The sequence below is a fragment of the Eretmochelys imbricata genome, chromosome 1 (genome assembly GCF_965152235.1).
Source record: "Eretmochelys imbricata isolate rEreImb1 chromosome 1, rEreImb1.hap1, whole genome shotgun sequence".
Taxonomy (NCBI): Eukaryota; Metazoa; Chordata; order Testudines; family Cheloniidae; genus Eretmochelys; species Eretmochelys imbricata.
In genome coordinates this window covers 296,349,701-296,366,744 of record NC_135572.1, presented here as the reverse complement: position 1 = coordinate 296,366,744, position 17,044 = coordinate 296,349,701, and the positions used below count along the sequence as shown (strand labels likewise).

The window sequence follows — 17,044 nt, the reverse complement described above, 5'->3', positions numbered from 1 at the left end:
AGCTAGCTAAACAGAAATTAAAAGGAACAGTAACAAGAGTGAAATGCCTGCAAGTTGCATGGAAACTATTTAAAAACACCATAATAAAGGCTCAGACTAAATGTATACCCTAATCAAAAATAGTAAGAGGATCAAAAACAGTCTACCATGGCTAAACAACCAAATAAAATAGGTGGTTAGAGGCAAAAGGCATCCTTCAAAAATTGGAAGTCAAATTCTACTAAGAAAAACAGAAAGGAGCATAAACTCTGGCAAGTCAAGTATAAAAATATAATTAAGCAGACCAGAAGAGAATTTGAAGAATATCTAATAAAAAACACAAAAACTAACAGCAAAACATTTTTTAAAGTATATCAGAAGCAGGAAGGCAGCCAAACAATCACTAGACAATCGAGGTGCTAAAGGAGCACTCAAAGAAGACAAGGCCACTGCAGAGAAGCAAAATTAATACCTTTGCATTGGTCTTCTCTGCAGAGGATGCGAGGGAGGTTGTCACACCTGAGCCATTCTTTTTACGTGACAAATCTGAGGAACTTTCCCAGATTGAGGTGCCAACAGAAGTAGTTTTGGAACAACTTGGTAACAGTAATAAGTCACGAGGACCAGATGGTATTCATCCAAGAGTTCTGACAGAACTCATATATGAAATCGCAGAACTATTAACTATATTACGTAACCTATCTCTTAAATCAGCATCTGTACCAGACTAGAGGATAGAGAATACAACACCAATATTTATTTAAAAGACTCCAGAAGCGATCCTGGCAATTAGAGGCCAGTAAGCCTAACTTCAGTACCAGGCAAGTTGGTTAAAACTATAGCAAAGAACACAATATTCAGACACATAATTGGATACAATTTGTTGGGGAAAAGTCAACACAACTTTTGTAAAGGGAAATCATGCCTCAACAATCTATTAGAAGTCTTTGAGGGAGTCAACAAGCAGGGGGACACGGGTGATCCTGTTGATATAGTGTAACTGGATTTTCAGAAAGCCTTTGACAAAGTCCCACACCAAAGGCTCATAAGCAAACTAATCAGTCTTTGGGATAAGAGGGAAGGTCCTCTCATGGACCAGTAACAAGTTAAAAGATAGGAAACAAAGGGTAAGAATAAATGTTCGGTTTTCACAATGGAGAGAGATAAATAGTGTGGTCCCCCAAGGATCTGTTCTGGGACCAGTGCTGTTCAACATATTCACCAATGATCTAGAAAAGAGGATAAACAGTGAGTGGCAAAGTCTGCAGACAATACAAAATTACTCGAGATAGTTAAGTCCAAAGCTGATTGCAAAGTGTTACAAAGAGATCTCACTAAACTATGTGACTGGCAACAAAATGGCAGATGAAATTCACTGTTTGAAAAATGCAAAGTAATGCACATTGGAAAACATAATACATACTAAATTACGGGGTTTAATAGCTGTTACCACTCAAGAAAGAGATCTTGAAGTCATTGTGGATAGTTCTCTGAAAATGTCTGCTCAATATGCAGCAGCAATATAAAAAAGCTAATACAATGTTAGGAACCATTAAGAAAGGGATAGATAAGAAGACAGTAAATATCATAATGCCACTACATAAATCCATGGTACACCCACACGTTGAATACTGCGTGCAGTTCTGGTGGTCCCATTTCACAAAAGATATACTCAAAATGGAAAAGTTACAGAGAAGGGCAACAGAAATGATTAGGAACAGCTTCCATCTGAAGAGATTAAAAAGACTGTGACCGTTCAGCCTAGAAAACCGATGACCAAGGGGGGATATGGTAGAGGTCTACAAAATCATGACTGGTGTAGACAAAGAGAATAAGAAAATGTTATTTACCCCTTCACAGAAGACATGAATCAGGGGCACCCAATGAAATTAGTAGGCAGCAAGTTTAAAAGAAACATAAGGATGTACTTCTTCACACAACGCAAGTCAACCAGTGGAACTTGTTGCCAAGGGATGTTATGGAGGCCAAAAGTATAAGTGGGCTCAAAAAATAATTAGATAAATTCATGGAGGATAGGTCTATCAATGGCTGTTAGGCAGAGCAACCTCGTATATTAAAATGGTATGTATTTTTATGATGACTGTAATGATTTTAGATAGTTTCCTCGTACAAACTGAATAATAAACTCACCCAACTGTGCTTAAGTATTGGAGGGGTCCAAAACTAGCATTGCATACCCATCCAGAGAGTACCGAAGCAAACTACACTAAAATGATACATATTTTTAATCATGGGTTACACAAACTAAAAGTAATCAACCCATTTTAGTGTTGGATGCCAACACTGCAATTGCTGATTCCTGCCCCGCAAATCAAACACACTGACACCTAAACTATTGCTGCTCTCCTGGCTACTTCTCTTTAATATATTTACCAAAGTAAAACTGCAGTAAATTTTGTGCCTTTTCTCTCATCTTGTTTCCCCAGCCCCCATCTGTTGCACACTTCAAATGACTGCTGTTACCACCTACATGAGCTTTTGAAGTCCTTCTTTTTCATTCGCCGCCTCATCATTGTTCCGCGTGGGCTGGTGGAGTAGAGGCTGCGAGGTAAGGTCCCCATGTTCAGGGAACTCAGGCTGTATGCACTCATGGAGGTAGGAGAGAAGGACGAAGACACCAAAGCTGTTGTAAAAAATTGGACACTTGGTACACAGCATTCTATAGCAGGGAACAGTGCAGCATAAGCCTGTAACTCACTCATGAATCAATGGGTATGGTGCACAAAAATGGTGTGTGTATCTAATAACAAAGACACATATCAAACCTTAGGTGTGACCATAGATAACAGCATAGCCAGAATTTCAACACCATGTGAGGCATAAAAGGAAGCAGGAGCTGGGAACTAGCAAAAACACTGTAGACACAAAAATAAAAATATGTACTATACACCTTATTTTAAATAAAGTACATAAAATAAATATTTTTGATACACAATCATGAATCAATGTAAATCAATGTGTCTGAATATTGACTCTAGAAATGCCTTTTTAATAGGTAATTTCTGACATAACATTTGTAAGCCATTCTTTTTATTCTAATATTATACTGCACATAAGGTGCTGAAACCTAACAATCTAGTAATATGGTTTAAAAAACAGGTCACTGAGAATTTTCAAGCCTTTCCCCATCTACAAAGACTGTCCAATTAAAGAAAGAAAAAGGCATACATTGTCAGAAATAACCTTGTCATAGTTATGAAAAAAAGTGTGACACCCATAAAACTGAAATGAGAGAAGTATGAGAGGAAGAAGAAAAAAATATATATGTCAGGAGGAAAAAGCATGGAACATTACGAAGGTTTTTTTGAGGAGGCGTTTTCTGGAATTTCCAGGCTGGCATTCTGCAATGGTCAGGGTGGTAGGTGTTATAATGGTGGTAGGTGATGAGGCTGCTGTGGTTGCTGGCACAGGAATCCCAGATAAGTTGCCTGTTGCTCCTTTGAACCTTCACTGCCCGCATGAAGGGATGACAGAAAATAAGAAAACAAAAAGGGACCAGAGAAGAGGGAGAGGTAACCAAATTGCATAAATAAAAAGTAACAAAAATGAAAGCAATTTGAAAAGGGGGAAAAATTAATGTGGCTTTGTCCCTTTTCTTGGTGATAAGCAAACACTGTGATCAACTTCAGGGATGGAAACCTTTCATCTTCCCAGAAATAATGCTTTTTTTTCCCCAAAAGATAAGTACTGAATCAATTTCTAATCTCCTCTGGCCTTAAGAGCTAAGATTAAAAACTTTTTAGAAAAATACTTAAGTCAACATTATTGAGATGTTTGATATTTACTAGTAATTACAGGTTTGCAAATCTCCACCTGCAGTAGCAGGACTTGTACATATTAAGAAAATAAAAAGGGTCTATAAATCACATTTCCCATAATGATTTGAAGTGGTTTACATGTCAGTCATTTCAATTTTCTGCTTTGACATTTTAATTTTGCCAGCATCCATCACTGGCATTATATTACCCTGGGCAATAAACTACTTCACTCAACCCTCAACACAAAAATCCTATCTTGGGGCTTGATTAAGAAGGACAAAGCAAAAGTCTAAAGTCACTATTTATGGTTTTGCAGCATGATCGTCAGATCTTTTCATTTTCCGGATTAAAATTAAGACCATATTTGATTCCTGCTCTCAGGTTTGTGCTCAAAATGGGAATGGCCAAAATTTGTCAAAACCATAAATGGAGGGGTGGGGTGGGGAGAAGGGACTGGCTCATGTTGATCGATTTGCCAAAACCTAGGGGGCTGCTCCTAAATTATACAAAATGGTACAGATAATAGCCACCCTCATTTTTAGTACAGAGATGCATCTCTAGATGCACTGTGGTCTGTCCACTCTGAACAAGACGGAACACAGTATTTTGTGACCTGTAGTCAGTGATTAATTTGTAATGAAAGAAGTGCTGTGGCGCAAACAATCAGGTGCCAGGCTCAAACAATTTTTTAACTTTCATAACTGACGCAGCACCAGAGGTGCAGAGGCTATGAACTGCCAAGTCTAGAGCCCTGGCAAACCCTAGAACAAATTAAGCACTGCCTGTATTCGCCTTTGGCTTCACCTTTGTATTAAAAGATCAGGTGGGATTTGTCAAGCACTATGAGCTGCATTTGGTCCAAGGCCTAACTAAATGCCAGAGGAAAAGTTATAGTTTTCCTCCATTTTATATTATAGAAGTAGGATCTCTTTCTTGGCTGAATACATTAAATCTTTTGTATCTAAATAGAGATTGCCCTCCCTCGCCCGCCCCAACCCCAGTGGAATGTTTCGTTACAACAAAGGGCAGGTGAGGGAAGGTAAAAGGAAAGGAATGTATTGGACTTAAAAAATAAAAGATGTTTTGCCAACACCACATTATAAACCATCTGAGGGTCACCTGCAGTGAAATTAGGACATTCAGTTCCTGGACAGAACCACTAAGCTTCACTTCACAGTCCAATAGACCAAGGCCTGAACAGCTCACTGATCTAATTCTAATAAAAGTAACCCTGAAGAAGTCTATAAAAACTTACATATCAAGCAGGGTAATGCGGCCAGGAAAATCCCAGCAGCCCTAGTAACAATCTATCTCAATATTTTGTTTTAATGAATCAAACTTATTGTAGTTTCCTATCATAACTTTTCAAATTCAACTGATTCTTCTTCTGATAATCTATGTCAATTTCTGAGCTTTAACCATGGTGTAAAAATTAAAATCTGATAAGAATAATATGGCCAGGCGGATTTTCATTATATTCAGGTTGCTATGAGCCCTGTTTAATTAAAAAGGCTGCTTCCAGCAGGAAATTATCTGGCAGCTCTTGCTGTTTTTTCTCTTGAACTGTGGATAGATGTAAAAAGTGTCCTATGAGGTGGAAAACCATACAAATTACATTTCCATATCTTGCAGAATGATCATTCCAATTCAATAAGAATTCTGTATAAACCTATTGCATGTACATTAGTAATTCATTGAGCTATTCCAGTCCAGGACTTCTTAATGCTGCAGTAAAATTTATGGAGCAGCAGTAGACAAAGGAATGAGCTTGGCATCCCAATATAAAAGAAAAAAACCTTAAAAACAAATGGGGTCTCTTGCTTTTTTTATTATTATTATTATTATTATTGGATAAACCCTTTATTCATCCATTAACTCTCTTTAGATATTTTGGTTGGTTTTGGGTTGGGTGTGGTTTTTTTTTTTTTGCCAGTTCATAATTCAGAGCACATTCTAGGGTGAACGATAACTGCGTTCAGCAGCGAGAGCCTTAATGACTCAACAGATCATAGAAGATAGTGATGCAAAGTACTCTTATATCATCCAGTCCATCTCTCAGCCAATGAAGGATTGTTCCCAAGGGTACATTTGTTTCAATAAAGCATGTTTCCTCTTGAGTAGGCTGTGATTTTTAAGTAACACCTGGGAGTCTATACTCAAAACATTTGGGCTCTTCTGGTTAATTTAAGGCAGCTGCCTTGTTGTCTAGGGAGAGCTCCCCTAGAAAGATATCCTTGCATATAACTACAAAGGTATATTCACCAACTCTCTTTTTTTAATATGACTGGAACTATGCAGGGGCACTTTCAGCAAAACATTTTCTCCTTATTTTTAGGGATTTCTGAGGATAGATTGAGGTAAACAAACAGTACACAGCTTGCTAGGGGTTTTCAGAAGCATAACCTGGAGAGCTGAAAAGAAAGGTTACAGATAAAATTACCTCAATATCTTTTCCCTGAGTTACAGCAATGGCAGTAGATATGAACATGCAAGAAAGAGGAAGTAGGATCTAGTGTTACAGATCCCCTTACCGTGTTCTGGTCCCTTCAATGCTAGCCGAGTCTGATGGTGAGGAAGGATCTCAAGTTTGACATTGTCTGCTGTATTAGCCAAGAACTGTGTTGCTTCTGCCAATGTACAGTACTCCATGCTGGTACCATCGATGGACAGAATATGGTCTCCTACATGTAATGCACCACATCTATACAAAGGGAGAAAAACTCAGTATGATAAATTGTGCTCTTTGCTTGGTATATGAGTTTTATAGCCTTCAAATTGGTCATGGCAATTATGAGACTGTGTATTTTTAGAGAGAAAAATTTAATATTTTATAAGGATTGTCACTGGCCAAACTTTAAGTCAATTAGTACAAATCTTAAATACAAGTCGGTAAATACAGTATATGTCAAGACATCACTCACAGAACTGGAATGGGATACTAGTTGACTACTAGTATATGTGTGAATGGCAGCAGAATAAATGAGAAGAGCTTAAGGAGACTCAGCAAGCCTGCTCATATCCCTCACACAAGCACCCAGTTCATCATTTTTTGAGTTATTCATAGTTAAACATTTATTAGTACAAAAGCTGTAAATGATGATGAAATTATGCAGTAGTCAAACAAATAATGAAACCAGGGCTGGCATGGTGACTCGAGGAGTGGGGTGGGGAGGGGGCTAGCTGCTACATCTTGCTGCACTCAAGAGACTGGCTACTGGATGAGTTGAGAAATGCAAACACAGCAGTCAGCATCCCGACGTACCAGTCAAGTGGACAGCTCCTTTAATTGGTTACCCCCTGTGGAATGGGAAAAAAACAGAGGGAGAAAATTAAAGCATCCTGCACCATTGAGCTGGAGAACCCCTCTGGATCAATGGCCGTCACTCTCAAAGGTTCTACTGTAGGGTAAAGCCCACAGTGGAGCTGTAGACTCACTGTTACAAGTGGGTGCTACTAACAGCACCATTTTCAAAGAGGAATTACAAGGAAGGGTGGCTGGGGACATGCAGGAGAAATTTGCTGCTGAAACATAATATTTAAGGCAAATTTTAAAAAAAGATCCCACAGCTTTAGTACAGCGATTACACCATCTGGGGCAGTGGTGGACAACCTGCGGCCTGTCAGGGTAATCCACTGGTGGGCCACCGGACAGTTTGTTTACATTTGCACAGCCGCTTGCAGCTCCCAGTGGCCATGGTTCACCGTTCCCAGCCAATGGGAGCTGCGGGAAGCAGCACAGGGCTGTGCTGGGAGCTACTAACCGCGAACCACAGCCACTGGGAGCCGCGGGCGGCTGTGCAAATGTAAACGAATTGTCTGGCAGCTCACCAGTGGATTACCCTGACGGGCCGTGTGCAGCCCATGGGCCGCAGGTTCCCCACCACTGATCTGGGGGAAAGTATCTAATCATTTTTTTTCCATTTGTAAATATAATTTTATCTCACGTGGAATTTTTCAAATGGAGCTGAAAAAGGGATTTTCCTTATCAAATAACTCTAAAATACAGAAGCCAGTCTTTCTAATACCTCAGTGGTATTCTAAAATACTAATAAGAAAAAAATCCAAGTATAAGGAGTTCCATTTCACTGTGCCACAAGAATGAATGATGCACCCTAAAAGAGCACTTCATGGTTGCTAAGTCTCAGAATGTACTTACTTTGACAGAGGTTTCATAATGTGGGACTTACTTTAAGAATTGCAGCAGGGTATTTATTTTTAATGCTAATCACTGCTGCAGCATTATATTTAAAAAAACCAAGCAAACCTTCAAATTACTGTGCAGCACAACATAAGCAAACAGGTTCAGACATACTAGAAAGAGGAGATAGTGTTTGTTTATGGGATGACATAGGGTATTGTTGGGGGTTGGTTTGTTTTTTCTGTAGTTTAATGCCGTGTGAATGAGCAAAAGTAAAATGGTGTCTGAGAATCTTTTTAAAAGCTCTACATTATAGAGCTACTGTCTGCCAAGAGGGGTTAATTTTAAACACTAACAAGCTTGAGAGCATCTTCTTCAGTCAAATTCATCTAAAATGCCAAGGGAAGTTTTTTTAAACAGCAACAAAAATACTGATAAGATATAAAATGGATGCGTAATCCTATAATTTAGAGTCTTCTGTAGCACTCACCTGTCTGCAATACTTGCAGATTTGATTTTGTCTATGACAATGACCTGTTTGTTGCAGCACATCGAGGTAGTTAGTGCAACCCCAAGAGCAGCACCAGGAGTTTTGGCAACTTCGACTAGCAATGGTCCAGATGCTGTTGCTACCGAATCTGTTAAAATTAGACCAAAAAGAGTATTTCAGTATTACACCAATTTGGTATCTGTGCCATTTTCATGTTTCATTTTCACAGAAAATCTCTACCATTACTGTATTTCTCTAGGCCGCAAACAGGAAAAGCACATTGGACTGGGGAGTTCCAGAGGGAGCGATTATGGGGTTTAAAGAATTAACTAGGGAGCCTATATTGTGAGTGTGGAATGAATGAAAGTGAGAACAGGTGAGTTTCTAGGGCTGTGATGCTTTGCTTGAAAGCTCAAGAGAGGGCAGTAAAGTCATTGTTGATAACAAGGTGTGGAGGTTAGGCACACAAGAGTTCTGACTCGAAGAACCCTATGAAGCACAGCATACAGATGCAATTCTGAGATGGAAAGAAAGAACAGAATGACTTGCTAACAGACAACAACTGAAATAAAAATTCATCAGGGACATAGAATGCTATTTAAGTAACTAAGGCAGTGAAAAGTTAAAGATGTTTCAATATCTGAATGAAGACCAGTAGAGCTACCTACATAGGAAGTGAATAGGTATAAAAGTATAAAATGTATAAAAGTGCAAGCTGGTTTAGTTTTGGAGAAGTGGAGGGCCTTTTATAGTAACTGAAATGACTGAGAGAAAAAGGTGAAGGAACATTTGATGAGAGGTGGAATCACCAGAGACTCAGGCTGAGATAACGGAAAAGACCATTGTGGAGAAAATGGAAGAAGGTGACAGTATGGCAACTAGAAATAATATGAAGAGCAGAAGAGAAAGCTGTGTGGAATGATTCAAGAGACACCTGCCATAGATGCCCTGTCCTTAAAAAGGAGAAAGAACAGTCCAAAAATAGTAACTCAACAACTGGCCAAGAAGAAAGCACTGAATAGAAAACAGAAAGAAAAAGCAGCAAATGAATCTAATTAGTGACTCTGTGTTGAGGAACTAAGCCCAAAATATTTGTTACCCAGATCAAGGGAAAAAGACGGTAGTCTGGCTCCTGAATGCCAAGATAAAGCATGTGATAATAAGAGTGAAGTATATTCTGAAAAATAACTGGGGAATCCCTACCAACTATTGACAATCAGGCAACAAATGAGACAGGTGAAGGGAGATTTGATAAAATGAAGATGCATTTCAGGGATGTAAGACCTCAACTGAAAACCGGGACGAAGTAAATGATCTTTTCAGAGGTGCTCCCAGTGCCAAGCATCAGTGGAGAAAGGAGAATATTAACATTGCAGTAAACTTAATGGATGTAAAGAAGGAGTTTTCGTTCACAGAACACTGGGATGCCTGCTGTGAGGAGAGGCACATGTTTAGATGTGACAGTCTACATAGAAGCTGCTGGGACTGAAATTGGTAGTGTTTATTAGCTGGGATTTAAACTAGCTAGGAAAAGGTAAAGGGGACATGAGGTCTTTTATTGAATCTTAAAGAATCAGTCATGTAATTCCAATACACAAAGTGTGACAGAAAATGGAATTCTGTAGAAGAGGAAGAATGTGATGGTGTGATTCAAGACACATGTGCAATAGATGTCCTATCCTTGACAAGGAGAAGGAACTATCCAATCATAGAATCATAGAATATCAGGGTTGGAAAGGGACTTCAGGAGGTCATCTAGTCCAACCCCCTGCTCAAAAGCAGGACCAATCCCCAGTTAAATCATCCCAGCCAGAGCTTTGTCAAGCCTGACCTTAAAAACTTCTAAGGAAGGAGATTCTACCACCTCCCTAGGTAACGCATTCCAGTGTTTCACCACCCTCTTAGTGAAAAAGTTTTTCCTAATAGCCAACCTAAACCTCTCCCACTGCAACTTGAGACCATTACTCCTTGTCCTGTCCTCTTCTACCACTGAGAATAGTCTAGAACCATCCTCTCTGGAACCACCTCTCAGGTAGTTGAAAGCAGCTATCAAATCGCCCCTCATTCTTCTCTTCTGCAGACTAAACAATCCCAGTTCCCTCAGCCTCTCCTCATAAGTCATGTGTTCCAGACCCCTAATCATTTGTGTTGCCCTTCGCTGGACTCTCTCCAATTTATCCACATCCTTCTTGTAGTGTGGGGCCCAAAACTGGACACAGTACTCCAGATGAGGCCTCACCAATGTCGAATAGAGGGGGACGATCACATCCCTCGATCTGCTCACTATGCCCCTACTTATACATCCCATGCCATTGGCCTTCTTGGCAACAAGGGCACACTGCTGACTCATATCCAGCTTCTCGTCCACTGTCACCCCTAGGTCCTTTTAAGCAGAACTGCTGCCTAGCCATTCGGTCCCTAGTCTGTAGCTGTGCATTGGGTTCTTCTGTCCTAAGTGCAGGACCCTGCACTTATCTTTACTGAACCTCATCAGATTTCTTTTGGCCCAATCCTCCAATTTGTCTAGGTCCCTCTGTATCCTATCCCTGCCCTCCAGCATATCTACCACTCCTCCCAGTTTAGTATCATCCACAAATTTGCTGAGAGTGCAATCCACACCATCCTCCAGATCATTTATGAAGATATTGAACAAAACCGGCCCCAGGACCGACCCCTGGGGCACTCCACTTGACACCGGCTGCCAACTAGACATGGAGCCATTGATCACTACCCGTTGAGCCCGACAATCTAGCCAACTTTCTACCCACCTTATAGTGCATTCATCCAGCCCATACTTCTTTAACTTGCTGACAAGAATACTGTGGGAGACAGTGTCAAAAGCTTTGCTAAAGTCAAGAAAAAATACATCCACTGCTTTCCCTTCATCCACAGAACCAGTAATCTCATCATAAAAGGCGATTAGATTAGTCAGGCATGACCTTCCCTTGGTGAATCCATGCTGACTGTTCCTGATCACTTTCCTCTCATGTAAGTGCTTCAGAATTGATTCTTTGAGGACCTGCTCCATGATTTTTCCGGGGACTGAGGTGAGGCTGACTGGCCTGTAGTTCCCAGGATCCTCCTCCTTCCCTTTTTTAAAGATTGGCACTACATTAGCCTTTTTCCAGTCATCCGGGACTTCCCCCGTTCGCCACGAGTTTTCAAAGATAATGGCCAGTGGCTCTGCAATCACAGCCGCCAATTCCTTTAGCACTCTCGGATGCAACTCGTCCGGCCCCATGGACTTGTGCATGTCCAGCTTTTCTAAATAGTCCCTAACCACCTCTTTCTCCACAGAGGGCTGGCCATCTATTCCCCATGTTGTGATGCCCAGCGCAGCAGTCTGGGAGTTGACCTTGTTTGTGAAGACAGAGGCAAAAAAAGCATTGAGTACATTAGCTTTTTCCATATCCTCTGTCACTAGGTTGCTTCCCTCATTCATTAAGGGGCCCACACTTTCCTTGGCTTTCTTCTTGTTGCCAACATACCTGAAGAAACCCTTCTTGTTACTCTTGACATCTCTCGCTAGCTGCAGCTCCAGGTGCGATTTGGCCCTCCTGATTTCATTCCTACATGCCCAAGCAATATTTTTATACTCTTCCCTGGTCATACGTCCAACCTTCCACTTCTTGTAAGCTTCTTTTTTATGTTTAAGATCCGCTAGGATTTCACCGTTAAGCCAAGCTGGTCCCCTGCCATATTTACTATTCTTTCGACACATTGGGATGTTCCAAGAACAAGCCAAAGACAGTAACTCAACAAGTGGCCAAGAAAAAAGCACTAAACAGGTACTCGAAGATTAAGAATGTGAAATGTTGTATTATTGTCCCAAAGCATAAATACAGGGGAGAACGTGTGTGGGAAGTAAACAAACAGAACTGGAAATGCTATTAAGTAATGGAGGTCAGGTGGTCCTCATAACTAGTATACAGGAATGAATGGGAGTGAAGAGAAGAAAGAGGGGTGGGGTGGAATTGTTCATTATGTTAGAGGTATTAGCTAATTATTCTTCACAAAACCTCCTGTGAAGTAGATTGATATTATCATCCCCTTCTTGCAGATGGAAAATTCAGGTAAAGAAATTAAGGCTAACATTTCCAAGAGTGGCCACTGATTTGGGGTGCCTCAATTTTGTGCCCAACTGAGACCCCTTGGGCCTGATTTCCAGAGGTACTGGACATCCATATACACTATTAAAATCAATGGAAGTAGAAGGCACTTAGCAACTCTGAAAATCAGGCCAAAAATGACTCAAGTTGAGCTCCCAAAACAGAGGCACCCAGAAGTATCCTTTTGAAAATTTTTCCCTAGTTAACTTGCCTATGGCGGCAGAAAGTGTTCATTGCAGAGACTAGAACTTATGAACTCCTGGCTCCCAGTCCTGTGCTTGTTGTCATTTTTTCAGCTAATTTTGTCTACTGATGTTTGGAACTACAAACATATTATTTAAGCATCCGTATTTATGGTACTCTGTAAATAAGAAAGCCATTTTTGTCATAAATATTGTGGCAAAGGGCTGTACCAATAAAGATTCTTCAAGTGATAAACTTTAACCTGGCATTGGCCTGTCACTAGAAAGTACTTCCCATAATCTATGTCTCCCCTACAACAACAAGGAAAAAAGAAGATGCTAATGTCATCTGGTGATACTGAGTCAATGTCTCAAGATGCTGCTGCAGTGCTGGCAAAGTTACTTGTAAAAGGAAAAATCAGCTTATGCCCTGGCAGCATTTCCAGATGTCTGTTGAGATGTACTGGGAAGGTAAACTAAACTAAGGTAGACAAGGTGAATAAATAAGATAACTACCTTAGAGAAAGCAGAAGAAAAGAAATGGAGTGTGTCCAACTGAGAAAAATAAGCACAAGAAAGAGAAATCTGGAAAGGATAATCAAGTGCATATCCCCTGACAGAGAAGGGTTAGTTTATCATGTTGAAGTAAAGCATGGGTATGAAAAATGAATCCATACAGATATAAATTATTCATGTCTAAAGATGTTTCAGTCATTAAGATATTTACACCATGACTGAAGCATTTACACACCGTGTTGATTTCCTGGCTATGTAATTATATAAGATATACTGATGAATGTTTGCATGGAAAACACTCTAGAATTTTTATTTCGTTAATCAGTTTCCCCACTTCTGAGCAGTGCATCTCAATCAGTATACAAGGCTTGATTAAAACCTCCCAGAGGCTTTGAAATTACTTTCTGCATGCTAACAACAACCTTGCCTAGATTCATATTTCTTCAGATAAATAGTAGGGAACCGTTTTTGCTTGTTAACTTTGATCATTAGCAAAAAGGCCTATCATATTTAATGTACTACTCAAACCAGTGGCAGGTTTAGAGTTAGTGGGGCCCTGTGCGCAGTTTCATTTTCGCCCGCCCCCCCACTCCCAACAGTAGTGATGGCGGTGGCTGGGAGCCCCGGGGCCTTTTAAATTGCTGCACCCTGGGGTAGCTGCCCCTTTGTCCCCCCATCAGCGGCCCTGAGCGCAGGGGGTGCTGCAGCACCTCCACGTTTTATGTGGGGCTCTGCTGCCGCCCCACACCACTTATGTTAAAAAATATTGTTAGGAGCAGAGAACCAGCCTGGGTCCTGGGGAGACAGGGAGGTGCCTAAGTCTGGCCATGGGAGCTGCAGCGTGGCCGCGGTGGCTAATGGTGATCACAGCCGCTTGCTTTGCAAGGACCCAGAGGTCAGGAGAGACGAGCAGAGATCAGCGTGCGGAGGCAGCAGGGCGCTCAGGTGGCCGCTGATGGAGCCGTGCCCCACCCATCACCGTCAGGTAGGTGTTCAGCCCACGCGGGTCTCTGCCCACTTCGCTGGGCTGGCCAACGGGGCAGCAGCAGAGCCCGCAGAGCCCTGGGTAAGGGTGGCAGCAGAGCCCACAGAGCCTTGGGTGCGGGGTAGCAGCAGGGACCCTGGGCGCAGGGCGGCAGAGGAGCCCCATATAAAACTTGGGGGTTCTGCAGCACCCCCGGTGCCCCTAGTTCCCGTGCTATGTTTTGGGGCCCCCTGTTGTTGAGGGCCCCGTGCCACGGAATGGTATGTTTCGAGGTAAAGCGGCTCCTGACTCAAACAGCGATGGGCAAACAGGTCTGGATAAAATAAGTCATCCCTCATCCCAAACCAAATGCAAAGTGAACAATTTGCAAGGTTCAAAAAGTCTTGTTAACTTTTAATTTTTTTCTGTTCAAAGTCTACTAGTACCCTCTGGTTTCAGCTAGGAAGTGCTGAAATGACATGAGAACAGTGTTTCTGGAGAGATTTCGAGCCCTATTTCTAACTGTATGTGCTCTCCACTTTTCTCTTGTATAAACGGAAGAGATAGGGAGGTTGCTTGTTTGGGAGCTCTGATTTTTTAGGTAAAAGGCTATCATCTTAAAAGGACAGGCATAACCATCACCATCAAGACAAGTTGAAAATAATCATTATAAAACAGTTTTAAAATAGAGAAGAGGGAGGGATTTCACACAGTCTGTTGAGCTTAAGAGGGCAGCAGCTGTTGAAACACACAGCTACTCAAAGACTACTACTGTTATTCGGTCTGTTATTTGGGTTCTCCGGTGGCATCTCCCTCCTTAGGTGCTCCAAAGTTCTACAATCTGTTCACCTCAGAGAGATAAACAGCAAAGCCTGCATAGCTCTTTTTTGTTGTGCTTCTCTGACCAAAGCCAGTAAAAATGCAGTGAGCCAAAAAGAAAAGTAAAACCACCCACAGTAGCTGTTCGAGGTCAACAGGATATTTAAACATGTGGGTTTCTAATGGCAACTGATCATCAGTACATGAATCACAGGCATTCACAAAATCTGATTCCTCCCAAAGTGAAAGGAGAGATCGTTGTCAGTTCCCAGGGTTCCTTTGATCAGAAAAGAGATCCAAACTGATGGAAAAGCTCTGCCAGTTTCCAGAAATGTGGAAAAGGAAGCACCTTGCCCTGTTACAGGAGTGCTGCATGTCTGTATATATGTAAACAGTCGGGCTGTCAAACGATCAAAAAAATTAATTGTGATTAATTGTGAGATTAAAAAAATAATTGTGATTCATTGCAGTTTTAATTACACTGTTAATAGAGTACCCCATTTATTTAAATATGTTTTGGATGCTTTCTACATTTTCACATAAATTGATTTCAATTACAACACAGAATACAAAGTGTACACTGCTCTTTATATTATACATTTTTATTACAATTATTTGCACTGTAAAAAAGATAAACAAAAGCAATAGTATTTTTCAATTCACCTCATACAAGTACTGTAGTGAAATCTCTTTATTGTAAAAGTGCAACTTACAAATGTAGATTTTTTTTGTTACATAACTACACTCAAAAACAAAGCAATGTAAAACTTTATTGCCTACAATTCCACTCAGTCCTACTTCTTATTCAGCCAATTGCTCAGACAAACAAGTTTGTTTACATTTATGGGAGATAATGCTGCCCACTTCTTATTTACAATATCACCTGAAAGTGAGAACAGGTGATCACATGGCACTGTTGTAGCCTGTGTTGCAAAGTATTTACATGGCAGATATGCTAAACATTGGTATGCCCCTTCATGCTTTGACAATCATTCCAGAGGACACGCCTCCATGCTGATGACGGGTTTTTCTCAGAAACAATCCAAAGCAGTGCGGACTGATGCACATTCATTTTCATCATTTGAGTCAGATGCCATCAAGGTTGATTAGTTGATTTTATTTTTTGGTGGTTCAGGTTCTGTAAGTTTCTGCATTGGAGTGTTTCTCTTTTAAGACTTCTGACAGGATGCTCCACACCTTGTCCCTGTCAGATTTTGGAAGGCACTTCAGATTCTTAAACCTTGGGTCAAGTGCTATAGCTACCTTTAGAAATCTCACATTGGTACCTTCTTTGTGTTTTGTCGAAGCTGCAGTGAAAGTGTTCTTAAATCAAACAACATGTGCTGGGTCATTATCCAAGACTGTCATAACACAAAATAATGGCAGAATGTGAGCAAAACCAGGGAGAAGGAGACATACAATTCTCCCCCAAGAAGTTCAGTCACAAATTTAATTAACACATTATATTTTTTAACAAGCATCATCAGTGTGGTAGCATGTCCTCTGGAATGGTGGCCAAAGCATGACAAGACATACGAACGTGTAGCATATCTGGCACGTCAATACCTTGCAATACCTGCTACAAAAGTGCCATGCGAACACCTGTTTTCACTTTCACATGACATTCTAAATAAGAAGCGGGCAGCATTATCTCCCATAAATGTAAACAAACTTGTTTGTGTTGGCGATTGAACAAGAAGTAGGAAGGAGTGGACTTGTAAGCTCTAAAGTTTTACATTGTTTTGTATTTGAATACAGTTATGCAAAAAAAAAATCTACATTTGTGAATTGCACTTTCATGATAAAGAGATTTCACTACAGTACTTATATGATGTGAATTGAAAAATACTTTTGTTTATCTTTTTTACAGTGCAAATATTTGTAATAAAAATAATAATATAAAGTGAGCACTTTATACTTTGTATTGTGTTATAATTCAAATCAATATATTTGAAAATGTAGAAAAAGATCCAAAAATATTTATAATAAATTTTCAATTGGTATTCTGTTATTGTTTAACAGTGTGATTAAAACTGTGATTAATTGCAATTAATTTTTTAAATTGAGT

At 40.4% G+C, this 17,044-nt stretch overlaps 1 protein-coding gene across 3 annotated transcripts in view; it reads right to left on the bottom strand.

The window, feature by feature from the left end:
- The window catches only part of GRIP1 (glutamate receptor interacting protein 1), a 361,453-nt gene that overhangs the window by 65,555 nt on the left and 278,854 nt on the right, over nucleotides 1–17,044 (bottom strand). For 2 of the 3 annotated variants that reach the window (XM_077807750.1, XM_077807751.1), the window contains exons 8-10: nucleotides 8,387–8,534; nucleotides 6,290–6,459; nucleotides 2,471–2,623 (exon numbers count right to left, since the gene is read on the bottom strand). In XM_077807750.1, the coding sequence (XP_077663876.1) occupies nucleotides 2,471–2,623; nucleotides 6,290–6,459; nucleotides 8,387–8,534 (471 nt within the window). Of the gene's footprint in view, nucleotides 1–2,470; nucleotides 2,624–3,294; nucleotides 3,451–6,289; nucleotides 6,460–8,386; nucleotides 8,535–17,044 lie in introns of all 3 variants that reach the window. The other variant, XM_077807749.1, reaches the window with a different exon arrangement.